The sequence below is a fragment of the Somniosus microcephalus genome, chromosome 30, assembly GCF_052327205.1.
Source record: "Somniosus microcephalus isolate GS21.2 chromosome 30, FLI_Smic_1.0, whole genome shotgun sequence".
NCBI classification, from domain to species: domain Eukaryota; kingdom Metazoa; phylum Chordata; class Chondrichthyes; order Squaliformes; family Somniosidae; genus Somniosus; species Somniosus microcephalus.
The window spans coordinates 21,039,292-21,058,700 of NC_141016.1; the positions used below are offsets into that span (position 1 = coordinate 21,039,292).

The 19,409-nt window shown below is 48.1% G+C and overlaps 1 protein-coding gene across 1 annotated transcript in view; it reads left to right on the forward strand.

Annotated features, from left to right (window-relative positions):
• The first annotated feature begins 398 nt into the window (after positions 1-398).
• Positions 399-19,409, forward strand: part of LOC147097999 (sialic acid-binding Ig-like lectin 13) — a 36,663-nt gene continuing 17,652 nt past the window's right edge. Inside the window, exons 1-5 of the mRNA XM_085971196.1 lie at positions 399-547; positions 1,546-1,605; positions 6,978-7,334; positions 9,551-9,838; positions 11,098-11,355. Coding sequence (XP_085827322.1) covers positions 1,560-1,605; positions 6,978-7,334; positions 9,551-9,838; positions 11,098-11,355 — 949 coding nt within the window. The 5' untranslated portion in view covers positions 399-547; positions 1,546-1,559. The remainder of the gene's footprint in view (positions 548-1,545; positions 1,606-6,977; positions 7,335-9,550; positions 9,839-11,097; positions 11,356-19,409) is intronic.

A 19,409-nucleotide genomic window follows, 5' to 3' on the forward strand; every position in this document is an offset into this window, starting at 1 on the left:
ATGTGAGTGAGTGTATTTTTGTGTGAGTGTAAGTGTGCGAGTGTGTGTTTGAGAGCATGTGTGTGTCTGAGAGTGTGAGTGTGTGTGCGAGTGTGTGAGTTTGTGTGTGTGAGATCGTGTGTGTGTCTGAGATTGTGACTGAGTGTGTGAGCGTGTGTGAGTGTGGACTGTTGAGTTTACAGCTTCATACTTGGCTATGGACCAATTTCTGCCTCTCGGTGAGATTGCTGTGTTTCTGTGCACTAGTCTGTCACAAACAGTCGATGATAAAAGCGGAACGTGTGTGGTTTCACGGCTTTAAAACAATTATCACAACTTGACGTCCACTGCCCCAAATAAGGACATAGAAGCATCACGTCAGAAACCATCTGACCCATCGGATTCACATCCTCCCAAACTCGGCTCACTCCCAATCGCCTCTAGTCTGTTGCAGTGGGAAGTGAAAATTGATCGCCTGCGATCCTGTTCAACTCAACACTTCCAGGTTTACATTAGTGAGCTGAAGTGGATCAGTTCGTCCGACAGGATACAACCTGGGGATTCTTCAGTAAGTAGAACCAAAGTGTTTTCATCCTTGGGTGAAACCCTTGTTCATTTCCCAACCTCAGGACGTCCCAAAGCACTTAACAACTTAAGTTCTCTTTTTGTAATGTCGCAATGTATGAAATACGGAAGCCAATTTTCACACAGTAAGGTGCCACAAATAACATTTTGGTAATGTTCAGGGATACTATTTTTAGTGATGTAAGTTGAGGGATAAATATTGGCCGCAGGCCCCAGCAGAATTCCCTTGCTTTTCAAAATAGTGGCCCTGCCATCTTCTATGTCCACCCGAGAGGGCAGACATGGGCATCCAAACGATGGCACCTCCAACAGCACAGTGCTGCCTCAGTAATGCCCCTTTTGACAATGCAGCACTCCCTCAGTACTGCCCCACCCGACAGTGCAGCACTCCCTCAGTACTGCCCCTTCCAATAGTGAGCATTCCCTCAGTACTGCCCCTCCGACACTGCAGCACTCCCTCAGTACTGCCCCTCCGACAGTGCAGCATTCCCTCAGTACTGCCCCTCCGACAGTGCAGCACTCCCGCAGTACTGCCCCTTTCGACACTGCAGCGCTCCCTCAGTACTGCCCCTTTTGACACTGCAGTGCTCCATCAGTACTGCCCCTCTGACAGGGCAGTGCTTCCCCAATACTGGCGCCAGGGAGTGTCTGCCTGGAATATGTGTTCAAATTCTCTGGCCCGAGGACTCAAACCCACGACCTTCTGACTCAGAGGCAGGAGAGAGAGAGTGACAAACCCACTAAGCCATGGCAAAGAAGATCCAACACCCAGCAAAGGAGATGACAGAGCAACTAATATTTTTCTTTTTGCCGTTGGTTTTGACCATCCCTTCCCAATCTCTCCTTCCTTGCCTTGATGTTGGGGGAACACCTTGGGCTGTTTTTACTACCTGAAAGTTGCAACTTAGATGCAAGTTGTTGAGGAAGGAATGCTGGGTCAGACTTGTTAAAAAGACTTCCTATTTTTATTTTTACATTTAGGAGAGGAACTGAAGATGGAGGTCGTCAGATTGATGCCAATCTTTCTCCACTTGCTACCAGGTACAATTTACTTTCTGAGCTGAATTCAGGAAATTGGATTCATCATAGCCCTTGGATTGAGAGAGCAGCCACTTAATGAAAGGGAACAGATTTGACCTTCAATCGTAGTGTGAGCAGATATAGAATCATAGAACGAGTGCGTGAATGTGAGTGTGTGTGAGTGCATGTATAAGTGTGTATTTGCATGTGTGTATGTACACGAGTGTGTGTGTGTATGTACACGAGTGTGTGTGTGTATGTGCACGAGTGTGTATGTGTGTGTGAGTGAGTATTTGTTTGTGTCTTGTGTGTGAATGTGTATGTGCATGAGTGTGCTTATGACTGAGCGTGTATGTGTAAGTGTGTGTATATTAGTGTGTGTGGCTGTTTGAGTATACATGAGTGTGTGAGTGAGTGTGTATGAGTGAGTGTGTCTATGAGTGTGTATAAGTGAGTGTGTGTGAGTAACTACTTAAAGTAGGGAAACATATTTGGTATTAAATCATAAAGTGACCAGATATAGAATCATAGGGGGAGAAATTCCCTATCTCATCGCCACCCGTTTATGTGGAGAAAGCGGTGGGTGCTGCTCTTCTGCCAGCTGGTGACGGGTCCCGTGGCATCTGCCATTTTTGTTGTCCTGCTGCTAAGTAGTAGCGCCCTGAAAACAAAAATGGCACTGTGGTGACACGCCGACTTAACGTCACCACGGAGAACTTCGACCCTAGTGCTGAGTTCAGCGCTGGGTCCTAAGCACGCGCCATGTAAACCCAGCATGCAAGCAGACTGACGGAGGCACTGTCAGCACCTCCTAAAGGGGCACACACATCTTTCAGGTAAGTTGGGATTTAAGCTTCTGGATTTTTTTTTGGATTTTGTTAAAGTAGTGGCTTGCTGCAATATATGTTTAAATGCTTGCAAGGCCTTGGATGGTAAGGGAAGGCCTCTGAAAAGACAGAAAATGCTGCAAATACTCAACAAGTCAGGCAACATCCATGGAGAGAAAAACAGAGTTCACATAAGAACATAAGAAATAGGAGCAGGAGCAGGCCATTCGGCCCCTCGAGCCTGCTCCGCCATTTAATGAGATCATGGCTGATCCGATTTTGGCCTTAACTCCACTTTCCTGCCCGCTCCCCAAAACCCTTGACTCCCCTGTTGCTCAAAAATCTATCGATCTTAGCCTTGAATATATTCAATGACTCAGCTTCCACAGCTCTCCGGGGTAAAGAATCCCAAAGATTCACGACCCCCTGAGAGAAGAAATTCCTCCTCATTTCTGTCTTAAATGGGCGACCCCTTATTCTGAGACTATGCCCCCTCGTTCTAGATTCCCCCACAAGGGGAAACATCCTCTCAGCATCTACCCTGTCCAACCCCCTCAGAATCTTATGTTTCTTAAGCCCCCTCCTACGGGAATGATCGCCGTCAATCATTATCTTTGAGTTACTCCCATGTCGGTTTGGCTGTACCGATGTGTCGCCGGCAGGACAGCGTAAAGGTATGACCCGCCATGACTTACAACTCAAAAGAAGCCACAGCTACTTGTAACACCGGCTCCCCAGCATTGAGAAGGAAGGCTTATAGACCTGAGGCTCCCCGAGCTGCTCAAGGCCCTGCTAAATCACAAGAGGCTGAGAAGGTTTGGTTACTCTGCCTATTTGGTTGGAGGTTCTCGGCCAGTCATTTAGCCAGCACCGACGTGCTGCCCAGCGGGACCTCGTGGAGGTACGACTCACTGTGTTATAGAACTCCAAGATTACACAGTTACATTGTAACTCTAGACTCAACTCTAGGGGGAGCCTGAGAGAGTCCTCAACTCAGTAGAACCCCAAGCGGGCTCTCACCCCAATAGAACATTGAGGGATTCACTCGCCTGGTAGAACCCCGAGAGATTTCCCGACTCAAGTCAATCACGGCAGCAGCTCGTCCACCGCGCCCTTAAGAGAGTCATAGTTACTCCCGCTTCAATAAGATCACCTCTCATTCTTCTAAACGCCAATGAGTATAGGCCCAACCTGCTCAACCTTTCCTCATAACACAACCCTTCCATCGCAGGAATCAACCTAGTAAACCTCCTCTGAACTGCCTCCAATGCAAATATATCCCTCCTTAAATAAGGGGACCAAAACTGTACGCGGTACTCTAGGTGTGGTCTCACCAGCACCCAGCACAGTTGTAGCAAGACTTCCCTACTTTTACACTCTATCCCCCTTGAAATAACCTCAGGTCAAGATACTGTCTGACCTGCTGAGTATTTCCAGCATTTTATGCTGCCATTTCAGATTTACAGCATCCGCTCGCAGAGGGAAGAGGAAGACACAGTAGAGGAAGACACAGAAGAGGAAGAAGCTGAAAGCAGAAGAGGAGGAAGCAGAAGAGGAGGAAGCAGAATGAAGGATGCAACTCAGACAGCCCCTTTCTGGCCAGGATACCCGGGATGGAATCATCCGCTTGCGGTACCAGTGACCACAAACCCAATTCCCCTTTTAATATTAGCCCCACACCTTACATTCCCTCTGTTACTGACCATCACAACATCCTCTTGGCCACAATGCTGAAGTAAAAGCCACCACAAAGCAAACTTTTCAATCCAACTTTATACATCTATCCATCCAATATGACATCAAGAAATCAACTCATCACCCTTATGCATTGACTTTCTTGTGTGTGCCTTTGCCCATCCTACTGATGTCACACAGTGCTACCCCAATGACTGCAGCATGGCTGCTGGAAGGCTGCTGGCTTTCAGTGGGGGACACTGTAAATGGCCTTGCTGGTCGACTTTGAGGAGCTGGTGACTGGGAGTGTCAAATTGAGTGACGGTGTTCCTTCTTCTTCACTTTCCTCTTCCTCTTCTTGGTCAACCACTGGCTGGGCAGGCTGCATTTTTTGGGTGTGTGAAATGAGTAAGGCACAAGGGTGGCATTGTGGTGAGGGGAGGGTGGGAAAACAAGAGGTGCATGCCAGAAGCAGGATAACACATGAGGATACCAGCATCTTGTATCCTTTCTGCCCCGCCGCTGGCCAAGGGCTCAGCCATGCCCCTGCCAAGAATGGCCTGCTCCGTCTCCTCCAAGGGGTTGAGGTGAGGCTAGGAATGGGAGATGTGCCTCGTGATTGATAAAAATTGTTGGTAGGTAAGTGATTGGGTGGGGGTGGGGGGGATGTAGTTCAATGAGCACTGTGTGAGGCTAGTGATTCAGTTGGCAGGAGATGGCTTTTGAAGATACATTCACTGACTTTGACCAATGCTCTGAGGTCATGAAGCTTCTTTGGGCATTGGAGCCAGATGGTTGGGCGGGGGGGGGGAGGGGGCGACACTGCTGGCAGTGATGGCCTCGGTGATGTAGTCCCACATCCTTCTTCCTGGAGGGCCTCCTGCCTCCTGTGTAGGGGAACTCTCTTGCAGTGTTGACCTCCTGCACAAAGTTGGAGTGCTGTGTGTGGGACTCTGGGTGCCCCTTCCCTGGCTTGCTGAGCCATTTGTGTTAGTGCTGAAGCACTTTTCCCCTTTTTTGAGGTTTGGAAGGGAATTCAGCTTTAAGTGCGGGAGACTCCCATTTGGGAGTATTTTAAGGTAAATTTTTTTTTGAAAGGCTGTAAGGGCAGAAATTTATTTTTTTCACTTGATTTTAATTTTTATTAGTTCTGAAAGCACTGCCCCTTTAATTCATTGCTCTTTTAATTGCCCACAATTCATTGCGAACTGCACAGCCTCGCTCCCAGGGGCTGTAAGAAGCTGTAACGCCACTCCTCGATGGTAACTTCGGGTCAGATGCCTCCACTGACGCCACCAGGAGTGGGTTACACTGTAAGTTAGCACTGGGCTAATCATCTTTAGCCCCCCAGTGTGAATTTTCAGCAGCCGTAAACCCGAGGCCACGCTGGTTTTAGTCGATGTCCAATTTCTAGGCCACAGAAGGAGGCCATTCGACCCATCAGCTATTTGAAAGAGCTATCCATTTAGTCCCACTACCCACCCCCCTGCTCTTTCCCCATAGCCCTGCGGATACTTCCCCTTCAAGTATTTATCCTCTTCCCTTTTGGAAAGTTACAATCGAATCTGCTTCCACCGCCCATTCCAGATCATAACAACTCGCTGCGCCAAAAATGTTTCCTCGTCTCTGCTCTGGTTCTTTTGGCAATCACCTTAAATTTGTGTCCTCTGGTTACCGACTCTCGTGGAAACAGTTTCTCCTTATTTACTCTATCAAAATAAGAACATAAGAAATCCCTCATAATTTTAAACACCTCTATCAAATCTCCCCTTAAACTTCTCTGCTCTAAGGAGAACAACCCCAGTTTCTCCAGTCTCTCCACTTAACTGAAGTCCCTCATCCCTGGTACCATTCTAGTAAATCTACTCTGTACCCTCTCCAAGGCCTTGGCATCCTTCCTAAAGTGTGGCGCTCAGAATTGGCCACAATAATGCAGCGGAGGATGCAGCCAGTGAATTATAAAGAGACTTTGGGGGCTGTGAAATTGATCTTGGGCAGGGGGTGTCTCAAAGAGGCAGCCGATTCTCAAATCATCAGAGAACACTCTTTCAACAACAACAACAAAAACTTGTATTCACGAAGTGCCTTAAACATAGTAAAACGTCCCAAGGCGCTTCACAGGAGCGTTATCAAACAAAAATTGATGCCAAGCCATATAAAGAGACATTAGGACAGGTGACGAAAAAGCTTGCTCAAAGAGATAAGTTTTAAGAAGCGCCTTAAAGGAGGAGGAGGAGGTAGAGAGTGCGGAGAGGTTTAGGGAGGAAATTCAACAGTTTAGTGCCAAGGCGGATGAAAGCACGGCCGCCAATGGTGGAGTGATGGAAATTGGGGCACGCGCAAGAGGCCAGAATTGGAGGAGTGCAGAGATCTCGGGGGGTTGTCGGGCTGGAGGAGGTTACAGAGATAGGGAGGGGGCGATGCCATGGAGGGATTTGAAAACAAGGATGAGAATTTTAACATTGAGTCGTTGATCAACCGGGAGCCAATGTAGGTCAGCGAGCACGGGGGTGATTGATGAATGGGATTTGGGGCGAGTTATTATACTGGCAGCAGAATTTTGGATGACCTCAAGTTTACGGAGGGTGGAAGATGGAAGGTCAGCCAGGAGAGCTTTGGAAGAGTTGAATCTAGAGATAACAAAGGCATGGATGATGGTTTCAGCAGCAGATGAGCTGAGTCAGGGGTGGAGACGGGCGATGTAACAGAGGTGGAAGTAAGCGGTCTTAGTGATGGAGTGGATATGTGTTCAGAAGCTCATCTCAGGGTCAAATACGACACCAAGGTTTGGTTCAGCCTCAGGCAGCTGCCAGGTGGAAGGAGAAGCAGATCTGATGTTGTTTGTTGTGCACTGTTTCATTCACTTCTTCCCCCCACCTCGTTCCTTTTTAGGCGTGTTGTCAGAGGAATGGTCCATCCGAGCTCTGCCGAGTGTGGCCGTGAGCAGATCTTGTGTGGTTATACCCTGTACTTTCGACTTTCCTTCACACCCTTACACAGCCCTGCATGGAGCCTGGTTTAACTACTGGTATTACTGGAAGTATACAGTCTACTACACCAAAGATCCCAAATATGTGATGTCCAAATTCGAGGGACGAGCCAAAATAGTTGGAGACCTGAAGCAGAAGGATTGCTCCTTGAGGATCAATAATCTCAGTCCCAATGATAGTGGCATGTATTACTTCTATGTGGATTTGGAGGGCTTCGAGGATCATACTTTCACAGAACCCGTCCAACTGCAGGTTCTCCGTAAGTCTCAGTTCCTTTGACACTTAGTTTGTCAGTGTCAACTATGGCTCAGTGGGTTTAGCATTCTCGCTCTCTCGCCTGTGAGGTCGTGGGTTCATAGTCCCACCCCAGGAGACTTGAGCTCAAAATCCAGGCTGACACTCTTTCAGATTAGATGTTAAACTGAGGCAACATCTGCCCTCTCAAGTTGATTGGAAAAAAAGCAGGGAAGTTCTCCCTAGTGTCCTGGGCCAATATTTATCCCTCAACCAATGTCACTAAAAAAAAAATGATCCGGTCATTGTCACATTGATGTTTACATTGGTGTTTGTGGGAGCTAGCTCTGTGCAAGTGGGCTACTGTGTTTCCTACATTACAGGGGTCATAGTCTAAGGATAAGGGGTAAGCCATTTAGGACTGAGATGAGGAGAAATTTCTTCACCCAGAGAATGGTGAACCTGTGGAATTCTCTGCCACAGAGGGCGGTGGAGGCCAGTTTATTAAATATATTCAAGAAGGAGTTGGATATACAGTATTTCTTAAGGCTAAAGGGATCAAGGATATGGGGAGAAGGCAGGGACAGGGTACTGACTTTGGATGATCAGCCATGATCTCATTGAATGGCGGAGCAGGCTCGAGGGGCCAAATGGCCTACTCATGCTCCTATCTTCTATGTTTCTATTACAACAGTGACTACACTTCAAAACTGCTTAATTGGCTGTAAAGCACTTTGGGAAGTCCTGAGGTTGTGAAAGGTGCTGTAGAAATGCAAGACTTTCTTTTAGTTCGGTCACTTTGCTGGAACAGGTTGTGGGATGTCAACGCAGGGAATGCAAAACCGTTTCCAAAACATTGCCCTCAGCAATTGCATCAGGAGCAGTCCTTCCCTTTTTGAGAAGCCCTAGGTTCAAGATTGACCAGAAGATGAGATAAGCATATGGAGCTCCTTGGGCCTTATCGATAGAGGAGGCACAGAGTAAAAAAGCAAGGAGGTGATGTTAGAACTTTATAAATCACTGGTTCGGCCTCAGCCTGGAGTATTGTGGACAATTCTGAGCACCACACTTCAGGAAAGATGTAAAGGCCTTAGAAACGGTACAAAGGAGGTTTACCAGGGTGTTACCAGGGCTGAGGGACTTCAGTTATGTGGAGAGGTTGGAAAAGTTAGGACTGTTCTCCGTGGAACAGAGAAGGATAAGAGGTGATCGAATAGAGGTTTTCAAGATAATGAGAGTCATAGAGTCATAGACATCGAGTTATACAGCACCGAAAGAGGCCCATCGGCCCATCGTGTCCGCACCGGCCATCAAGCCCTGTCTATTCTAATCCCATTTTCCAGCACTTGGTCCGTAGCCTTGTATGCTATGACGTTTCAAGTGCTCATCTAAATGCTTCTTGAATGTTGTGAGGGTTCCTGCCTCTGCCACCCTTTCAGGCAGTGAGTTCCAGATTCCAACCACCCTCTGGGTGAAAAAGTTTTTCCTCAAATCCCCTCTAAACCTCCTGCCCCTTACCTTGAAACTATGCCCCCTGGTTATTGACCCCTCTACTAAGGGGAAAAGTTCCTTTCTATCTACCCTATCTATTCCCTACATAATTTTGTACACCTCAATCAGGTCCCCCCTCAGCCTTCTCTGCTCTAAGGAAAACAACCCCAGCCTGTCCAGTCTCTCTCCATAGCTGAAGCACTCCAGCCCAGGTAACATCCTGGTGAATCTCCTCTGCACCCTCTCCAATGCAATCACATCCTTCCTATAGTGTGGCGGCCAGAACTGCACACAGTATTCCAGCTGTGGCCTAACTAGCGTTTTGTACAGCTCCATCATAACCTCCCTGCTCTTATATTCTATGCCTCGGCTAATAAAGATTCAAAATCATTGGAGAAAGATCTCAAGGGAAGATAAGGAGAAATGTTTTCACTCAGAGAGTTGTCAGGATCGGGAACGCTCTACCTGAAAAGGTGGTGGAAGCTGATTCCATAAATAATTTTAAAGGGAGTTGGATGGGTTCTTGAGGATGAGGAACTCACAGGGTTACGGACAAAACGCGAAGATGTGGGACTGAGCCCGACTGCTCTTTCAAAGAGCCAGCACAGGTACGACGGGCCGAATGGCCTCCTTCTGTGCTGTAAGTTTCTATGATTCTATGAAAAAGCATAGGACAAACCCAAGCGAATCATTGGGTCGATGGCTCTGTTCTGTTTGACTGCCAACCTCTGTATCTTTCTTAATGTCCAGAGACTCCGGATGCACCAGAAATATTACTCCCAGAGAATATAAGCGAAGGGACACCCGCGAATATAATCTGCAAATCCCTCTACGCCTGCCCTGATAATTGTCCCACTCTAACCTGGAGTGAATTGCCAAATTCCACTGTCAACACCATCACCAAGAACAGTGGCGAGGTTTCCACTGTGCTGACCTTTAACCCTTCGTTCAAGCATCATGGGCTAAGTGTTCGCTGTACGTCCGACTACCCTAAAACCAGCCAACGACTGGTGAACTCCGTCACCTTAAGTGTAAAATGTAAGTACTGTATTGGCTATCAAGTCTTGTTTGCGTTACAGGTGCCGTTGGTCACATATTAAATGAGGCACGCGTGAAGGTGCAAAAAAAGATTCACAAGGATGGTACCAGAACTGAGAGGTTATTATCAGGAAAGACTGAACAAGCTGGGCCTCTTTTCTCTAGAAAAGAGAAGGCTAAGAGGTTACCTGATAGAGCTCTTTAAAATTATGAAGCAGTTCGATAGGGTCGACGTTGAGAAGATGTTTCCACTTGTGGGGGGAGTCCAAAACTAAGGGCCATAAATATAGGTTAGTCACTGACTGCTTTACCCAGAGGCTGATGAGAATGTGGAACTCGCTACCACATGGAGTGCTTGAGGTGAATGGCACAGATACTTTTAAGGGGAAGCTAGATAAATACATGAGGGAGAAAGGAATAGAAGGATATGCAAATAGGGTGATATGAAGTAGGGTGTGAGGAGGCTCGTGTGGAGCATAAACATCGGCATGGACCAGTTGGGCCTGTTTCTGTGCTGTACATTCTATGTAATTCTATGTAAAATCAGTCTCTAATCAGGAATACAGCGCAGTTTGTACACATGCTAGTGTTGGAGCTCTATCCAGTCCCAACTTGAATGCCTCCCCAGCCAAATTCTGAGACTCACATATTAGATGTTAAACTCCCTTGGGTTCACTCTTTTTTAAAATTCATTCTCGGGATGTGGGCGTCGCTAGCAAGGCCGGCATTTATTGCCCATCCTTAGTTGCCTCTTGAGAAGGCAGTGGTGAGCTGCCTTCTTGAACCGCTGCAGTTCCGATGGCAAAGGTGCTCCCACTGTGCTGGTAGGTTGAGAGTTCCAGGATTTTGACCCAGCGACGATGAAGGAACAGCCGATGTATCTCCAAATCGGGACGGTGTGTGCGTGACTCAGAGGGGAATTTGGAGGTGATGGTGTTCCCATGCGCCTGTTGCTCTTGTCCTGCTGGATGTGGAGATCGCGGGTTTGGAAAGTGCTGTCGAAGAAGCCTTGGCGGGTTGCTGCCATGCATCTTGTAGATGGTACACACTGCAGCCATGGTGTGCCGGTGGTGGAGGGAGTGAATGTTTAAGGTGGTGGATAGGCTGCTGATCAAGCGGACTGCTTTGTCCTGCATGGTGTCGAGCTTCTTGAGTGTTGTTGCAGAATGAACCCCTCCAGGCAAGTGGTGAGCACTCCATCACACTCCTGACTTTAGCTCAGTATATATTAATGTGTTGATAATTTTTGTATTTCAAAGACGCTCCTCAAAACACTGTCATCAGAAGGACATCCATAAAAGAAAATATGATTTCCATGAGATGTTCCAGTGATGGTATCCCACCAGTCCACAGTTTCTCCTGGTCCAAGGTCTCCAACGGAAAAGATACCAGTCTGAGAAATGTTGGTCAAACTATTACTGTTCCCTTTGGCATCGGAGAGGAAATCTTCTACTACTGCAAAGCAACAAATGCCCTGGGCAGCTCACGGTCTCTGCCCATTAAAATTCCCACCAAATGTGAGTACCTTTCATTTTGATTTTTAAAAATTCCTGCATTTTGACGTTGATCCAAAAAGAACCGAATGTTTTGTTCCGTAATTCAGAATTCTTAAGACGCTCTCAAATGACAAAGCTTTAAGTTCAAATAGAACTAGCACGGTGGCATAGTGGTTAGCACTGTTGCCTCACAGCGCCAGGGACCCGGGTTCGAATCCGGCCTCGGGTGACTGTCTGTGTGGAGTTTGCACATTCTCCCCGTGTTTGCGTGGAGTTTCCTCCGGGTGCTCCGGTTTCCTCCCACAGTCCAAAGATGTGCGGGTTAGGTTGATTGGCTATGATAAATTGACCCTTAGTGTTAGGGGGATTAAATACGTGGGGTTACGGGGATAGGGTGGGATACGTGTTGGTGTAGGGGTTACGGGGATCAGGTGGGATATGTGTCGGTGCAGGCTCGATGGGCCGAAATGGCCTCTATCTGCACTGTGGGGTTTCTGTGATTCTGTGAAGAAAGAAAGAATTTGCATGAATATCGCGTCTTTTACGACCTCGGGAGGTCTCCCAATCCAAAGACTGGATCCCCATAATTCAGGCCGCACTCCCAGTCATTCAATTAGCCAGTCAGTCAAGTCATTCAATTAGATCATGGCTGATCTGTACCTCAACGCCATTTACCTGCCTTTGCTCCGTATCCCTTGATACATTTACCAACAAATCTATCAATCTCAATCTTGAAAGCGCCAATTGATCCATAGCATTTGGGGGAGATTTCCAGATTCCCACTACCCTTTGGGTGAAGAAGTGCTTCCTGACATCACTCCTGAACGGCCTAGCTCTAACTTTAAGATTGTGTCCACTATTTCTGAACTCCCCCCAACAGAGGAAATAGTTTCTCTCTATCTACCCTATCAAAGCCTTTAAACATCGTAAACACCTCGATTAGATCACCCATTAGTCTTCTATTCTTGAGAAAATGCAAGCCTAGTCGATGCATCCTGCCCTCATAATTTAAGCCCTGGTATCATTCATAGAAACACAGGAACATAGAAGATAGGAGCAGGAGTAGGCCATTCGGCCCCTCGAGCCTGCTCCGCCATTCAATGTGATCATGGCTGATCATCCAAATCCAGTACCCTGTCCCTGCCTTCTCCCCATATCCCTTGATCACGTTAGCCTTAAGAAATATATCTAACTCCTTCTTGAATATATTTAAGGAATTGGCCTCCACTGCCTTCTGAGGTAGAGAATTCCACAGGTTCACCACTCTCTGGGTGAAGTAATTCCTCCTCATCTCTGTCCTAAATGGCTTACCCCTTATCCTTAGACTGTGACCCCTGGTTCTGGTGAATCTGTGCTGCAACTCCTCCAAGGCCAATACAGTATATCCTTCCTGAGGTACGGTGCCCAGAACTGAAGGCAGTACTCCAGATATGGTCTGACCAAGGCTCTGTACAAGGCTCAGCATAACTTTCTCCCCTTTTGTATTCCAACCCTTTTGAGATAAAGGCCAATGTTCGATTGCTTTGGTGTACCTGTCCACTGAAACTGGATAATTGAATGGGCCTTTTTCTCAAATCACACCTTACAGATGAAGCAGTCATACTGCCAGAGTCGAAATGCACGCGGTACCTGACCTGGGTTTTTCTCTCTTGGACACCGGCGGGTCTGCGATTCTGCATGTCGCCTCACCGTGGCGCCAAACGTGGCCAGTGCTCTTCGAGGGTCTGGGCTGCCTGACAGCCTTCACCCACCAGCCCATGGTTGACTCCACCGTTACCCCCGTCATTCAGCCACTGCGCCGCATCCCGCTTGCTCTCCGTGACGGGGTCACAGCTGAACTAAAGCAGCTACTGGAAGCTGGCATCATTGAACCAGTTGCTGCCTCCCCATGGGTCTCCAACCTGGTGGTCGCAATGAAAAAGTCAGGTGGTCTACGCATCTGTGTCGATCTTCGAGCAGTGAATAAGGCCGTAATCCCTGACAAATATCCACTGCCCACGTCAGAGGAACTCACAGTGCAGTTCTATGGTTCCATCCTGTTCTCGAAACTGGACCTTCGACAGGGCTATCTACAGGTTCCCCTCTACCCCAGCAGCAGGGACCTCATTGCTTTTGTGACACATGCTGGCATCTTTCAGTACACCAGGATGCCATTTGGACTTGGCTCTGCACCCAGCTGCTTCCAAAAGGTGATGTCCTCTGTGCTCGCGGGCATTCCTGGGGTGGCCATCTACCTGGATGACATCGTCGTGCATGGGCCCTCGACCTCCACTCACGACGAACGCCTTCACAGAGTTTTCACGACTCTAGCAAAACACAAGCTCACACTGAATGGCGAAAAGTGTGTCTTTGCTGTTTCAGAGATCGAATTTGTGTGGTTTCGGTTGTCGGCTGACGGTATATCCCCACTCCAGTCAAACGTGGATGCCATTCACAGCATCCCAGAACCCAGCTCTGCAGCACAGGTTGCCTCCTTCCTTGGGATGACTGGGTACTGATGTAAGAAAAAGGAGGCTTACCATCAAGTAACTTTAAAGTAAGCTTTAAGTAACTTATAAACACACTATATACAAGAGAGGTCTTTACCATGCCTCTGGTAGAAGCCTCTTACAATACTGAACAGACCAGTATTTATACCAGTCCAACAGGAAGTGACACATGACAGGAAGTGAGGTATGTACACAGTTCATAGTTCATAGTTCACAGTTCACAGTTCACAGGAAGTGATGACATAACTTCCCGGAAGTTATTATTTTTATCACATTCTTCCCTCCTGCAGGTTTAGGAGGCTGTGGTCTACCTTTTGGTCCGCAGCCGCCGAACAAGGAAGAGTCGCACCCGTTTGGATTCCCGTCGTAGAGGGTCGCTGGTCCGCTTACATGCGGTTGGCCATTGGCCAGAGTCCGTGTGGCCTGGATTGCCCTGTGAAGGGTCGGGGAGATCATGGCTTCGAGTACGAGCCCCAATAGGTTCAAAGTCAGACTGCCTCTGTTCAGAGGGAGGTGCAGAGCTGGTCTTTGGCAGACCAGTACTTTCATGCGTGGTACTGGGAGGGTCGCAACCTTGAGCACGGGGTTCTACCGGCACCAAGCTAGTTGGTGTCCGATCAGGATCCTGGAGAGGGGTACCCGATAGGTCCCAAGAGTTTCCTGGTGAAATGCCATCACCCGATGTCCCACTAGGTCCTGGTGGGCAGGGAGCCAGATCCCGTAATGATACGGTAGATTCTCGGCCGTCGGAATATCGTATGTTTGCATAGGTGGGGTTGGCATCGGTTAGTTCGACCTCGTCTACAAGAGGGTCATTTTTAGACGTCCGAACGTATCTTCGGAGTAATACAGGTCCAGGAGTAGTTAGCCATGATGGGAGTGATGTCCCATGAGATGAGCGACGCTGGAATCCAAAGAACCGCTCATGAGGTGTAGTATTTGTGGCTGTAGAAAGCAGGGACCGTATAGAGTGCAATGCATCCGGAAGCACTGTTTCCCATTGCTGGTCTGGTAGGCCCCGAGATCTTAAAGCGAGACGTACGGAATTCCAGATGATACCGTTATACCTCTCTACCTGCCCATTTCCGATGGGATGGTATGGTGTTGTTTTGCTTGTAGCAATTCCCCGTTCTGAGAGGTAGTCCTTGAGTTCCCTCGACATAACGGATGGACCCCGATCTGAGTGAATATAAGCCGGCATGCCACAGAGAGAAAATACCTGCTCAAGGCAGCAGATTACTGTGGATGCCAGCATATTGGAGCAGGGGAAGGCAAATGGAAAACGTGAATATTCGTCGATCATGGCGAGCAAATATGTGTTCCGAGTTGAAGAGGGCACTGGGCCCTTAAAATCGATGCTAAGTCGTTGCATCGGTTGGGTTGCATGTATGAGTTTTCCATCTGAGGGGCGGAAGAACTGAGGTTTTAATTCCGCACAAAGCCGGCATTCTGAGCATATTTTCTTTACATCTCCAGTGGAAAAAGGGAGATTCCGTGATCGTACGAAATGTAGCATGCGCGTAACGCCAGGATGGCACAAACCATTGTGGACATCCATGAGGGTGGAGGATGACATAGTGGAGCAGAATGCCCGTGTGAGGGTGTCCGGGGCCACATTCTCCTTGCCAGGCCGATAGAAAATGGTATAACCAAAAGAGGCCAGTTCCATCCTCCAAAGTTGTATTTTATTATTCTTAATTTTGGTTCGTTTTCGATTATCGAGCATGAAGGCGACTGATCGTTGGTCCGTGATCAATGTAAAGTGCTGGCGAGCTAGAAAATGGTTCCACTTCCGTACTGCCTCTATGATGGCTGTGGCTTCTTTCTCAACCGGAGGATAATGTAGCTCGGCACCTTGTAAGGTCCTGGACATAAATGCTACAGGACGACCTTCCTGATTCAGAGTAGCCAAGATCGCCACCTCCGAGGCATCACATTCAACCACGAAAGGGAGATTCTCATCAATGGAGTGAAGAGCCGCTTTCTCCAACTGTTTTTTGAGAAGGTTAAAGGCTGCAACAGCCGCTGTTCCCAGTGGAAATGATCTAGCATGCAGCAAGGGTTGGATTTTGTCCGAAAAATGAGGAATCCATTTAGCGTAGTATGCAAACAGACCGAGAGCCCGACGTAAAGAAGCCGGATTCTTAGGTGACGGGAGCTCTTGGAGCGGGCGAAGTCTTTCTGGGTCTGGCTTAATGATACCATTGCCTACGCAGTAGCCAAGGATGTTGATGGTCGGTTGCGACTCAACAGATTTGGATTCATTCAGGGTCAAATTACGGCGATGGAGGGCATCCCGAAATTTTTGGAGGTTGGAGTCGTGTTCCTGTTGATCGTGACCTGCAATGGTAATGTTATCAAGATAGGGAAAAGTGTCCCTTAGGTTTTCCTGCTTAACCAGGCCATCCATTGCCCGTTGAAAGACAGCCACTCCATTAGTAACCCCGAATGGGAGGCGACGAAATTGGTACAGCCGTCCATTAGCCTCAAAGGCTGTGTACTGCTTATCTGAGACCTTCAAGGGTAACTGATGATAGGCACTTTTTAAATCGTAAGTTGAGAACACTTTGTATTCGGCCAGTTTATTAACCATATCATCAATGCGTGGCAATGGGTAGGCGTCCAAGTCGGTATATTGATTGATGGTTTGCGAATAATCGATGCATAGTCGCTGTTTGTGAGGTTTTAGAGGGTTCTTGACAATGACGACTTGAGCCCGCCAGGGCGACGAACATGGTTCAATGATATCCTCTGCTAGAAGTCGAGAGATTTCAGCCGCAATAAAAGATTGGTCTTCCTGATTAAAGCGCCGCGATTTCGTTATTATCGGTTGGCATTGAGGCGGAATACTGGCAAATAATGAGGGTTCATCAAGTGAAGCTGCTGATAATGCACAAAATGGTAATTTAGACGGTATATTAGAAATAGTAAGTCCGGGTTTGGATCCACCAAACTCAATGGTGAGTTTCTTATGCTGTTTTTGGAAGTCCAGTCCTAAGAGGAGATCACTACATAAGTCCTTGAGCACCGAAAGTCGGGTGGAGGGATACATACGACCATGAATTGTCATATCAACAACACAAAAGCCGGAGATTCTGGTATTAAGTGATGACTGGGCCATCGCAATTGCCTGGTCCGATGGGAAGACATGTAGTTTCAATTTCGCAACAATCTGTTCCTTAATGAAACTATCAGTACTTCCTGAGTCAATTAAGGCATCTAAGGTATGCCCTTTAATTGAAATTTTTGTGGCAGCATGAGACAGGTTCTGTGGGCAAGCAGCTGTAATTGGTGTCGTTGCACAGAGAGTGGCTAAAACTCTTGGTGTGCTTCTTCGGGAGAGAGCTCGAGAGGAAGCTTGATAGGTCCTAGCTGGAGCATCTTGATAGGCCCTAATTGGGGCAGTTCGGTAGGCCTTAGCTGGATTGGCCCTCGTAGAGGCCCTTGATAGGCAAACTTTAGCAAAGTGTCCTTTTTTCCCGCAATAACTGCAGATTGCATTGCGAGCAGGGCAGGTTTTCCTAGGGTGAAAAGCATCTCCACAAAAGAAGCATTCCTTCCTAGATTGCCAAGAGGCTGCTAAAGTGGGGTCGTCCTCCTCTTCTTCATCAGAATTATCAGAATTAGATTCCCCCATGATAGGGTTCACCTGAGACCGCTTGAATTGTCTGGTTGCAGCTACAGCAGCAGATCGAGATCTGGGCAGCTGATAGAGGTCTGCATTTCTCTTTGCCAAATCCAGTGAACAAGCTAGGTCAAAAGCTTTTTGTAGCTCAAGTGTTTTACTTTCTAGTAGACGCTGGCGTATAAATGGAGAGGCAATCCCGCAGATGAAAGCATCACGAATCATTTCTTGGCGGTACAGCTCAGCTGAGGCTGCCTGAAAGTTACAATCTACGCTGAGCCTGCGAAGTTCTTGCAGGAATTCGTCAATTGATTCCCCTGGCCCTTGTCGGGCTGTGGCCAGTAGATGTCTAGCATAGACCTCATTTGGGGTCTTGGCATACAGTTTCTTAAGTGCCCGAATCACCTCATCGTAATTATCCCATTCATCAACATATTCGAACACTTTTGGGGTCACATAATTGATAAGTATCTTCAATCTAGCAGGAGCATCCGCTTCACATTCATCCAGAAAATTCTCAAAAGTACGGTACCAATGCTTCCATACCCTGCCAGCTGCTGGTGCATTCGGGTCCAAGTCCAGACGAATAGGTCTAAGGATTTTCTCCATGATGGGTGGTTCCCTGGATCCTTAATTCCGAGTTTGTCCGAAGGTCTAGTATTCGTGAGTGTAAATACTAAGTTACTTAAATTGATGTAAGAAAAAGGAGGCTTACCATCAAGTAACTTTAAAGTAAGCTTTAAGTAACTTATAAACACACTATATACAAGAGAGATCTTTACCATGCCTCTGGTAGAAGCCTCTTACAATACTGAACAGACCAGTATTTATACCAGTCCAACAGGAAGTGACACATGACAGGAAGTGAGGTATGTACACAGTTCATAGTTCATAGTTCACAGTTCACAGTTCACAGGAAGTGATGACATAACTTCCCGGAAGTTATTATTTTTATCACAGGTACTACCTGAAGTTATTGCCCCAGTATTCAGCCACCACAGTCCCACTGCGCCAGCTCCTGCGAAAGGATGAGCCCTGGGTGTGGGCACAAGCCTGTACGGAAGCTGTTTGCCTCCTCAAATCGCAGCTCACATCGCCTCCAGTGTTGGCTCACTTTGACATCGCCAGCCCCACCCTCGTCACCTGCGACGCGTCTGCTGCAGCTGTGGGGGCGGTGTTATCGCAGATACAGAATGGAGTGGAGAAACCAATCGCCTTTGCCTCCCGAGCCCTTAGCCCCACCGAACAGAAGTACTCAGTAGGCGAGCGTGAGGCACTAGCGTGCGTCTGGGCATGTGAGCGGTGGCACCTGTACACGTATGGCCGTGCCTTCACCCTGCGAACCGATCACCAGGCTCTCACTGCCCTGCTGTCAACATCCGGCACGGGCCACAGACCACTGCGTCTACACCGCTGGTCTGACCGCCTCCGCCAATACAATTTCAGTCTCCAGTTCACACCAGGACGTGACAATGTTGTTGCAGATCTGCTCTCCCGCACTGTCTCTGCCCCAGCTCCACTCATCGGGTCTGACCATGTGGAACAGGATATCGTCCAGATGCTGCACACGCCTCTCCAAACCACAGTCTCTCTCCAGGAGCTCAAAGAGGCCTCTGAACAGGATCCGGCCCTCTCCCAGCTGTGCACCTTCATCAGAGATGGCTGGCCTCGCAAGGTGCCTGAGGAACTGTCTGCCTACTCCAGAGTTAAAGAGGATCTCTCCTGCTGGAATGAATCCTGTGTTGCACGTGGGCTCTGCACTGTGGTCCCAAGTGCCCTTCTTGCGCGTATTTTATCCATGGCGCATGAGGGCCACTTGGGCATAGTGAAGCTCAAACAACGATGCCGAGACCTAGTGTGGTGGCCGGGTTTAGACAGGGAAATCGAGGCCCTGGTCAAGGACTGTGCAGCCTGCCTTGTAAGTGGCAAGACTGGCCACCAAGCTCCTCCACCCCTGCAAC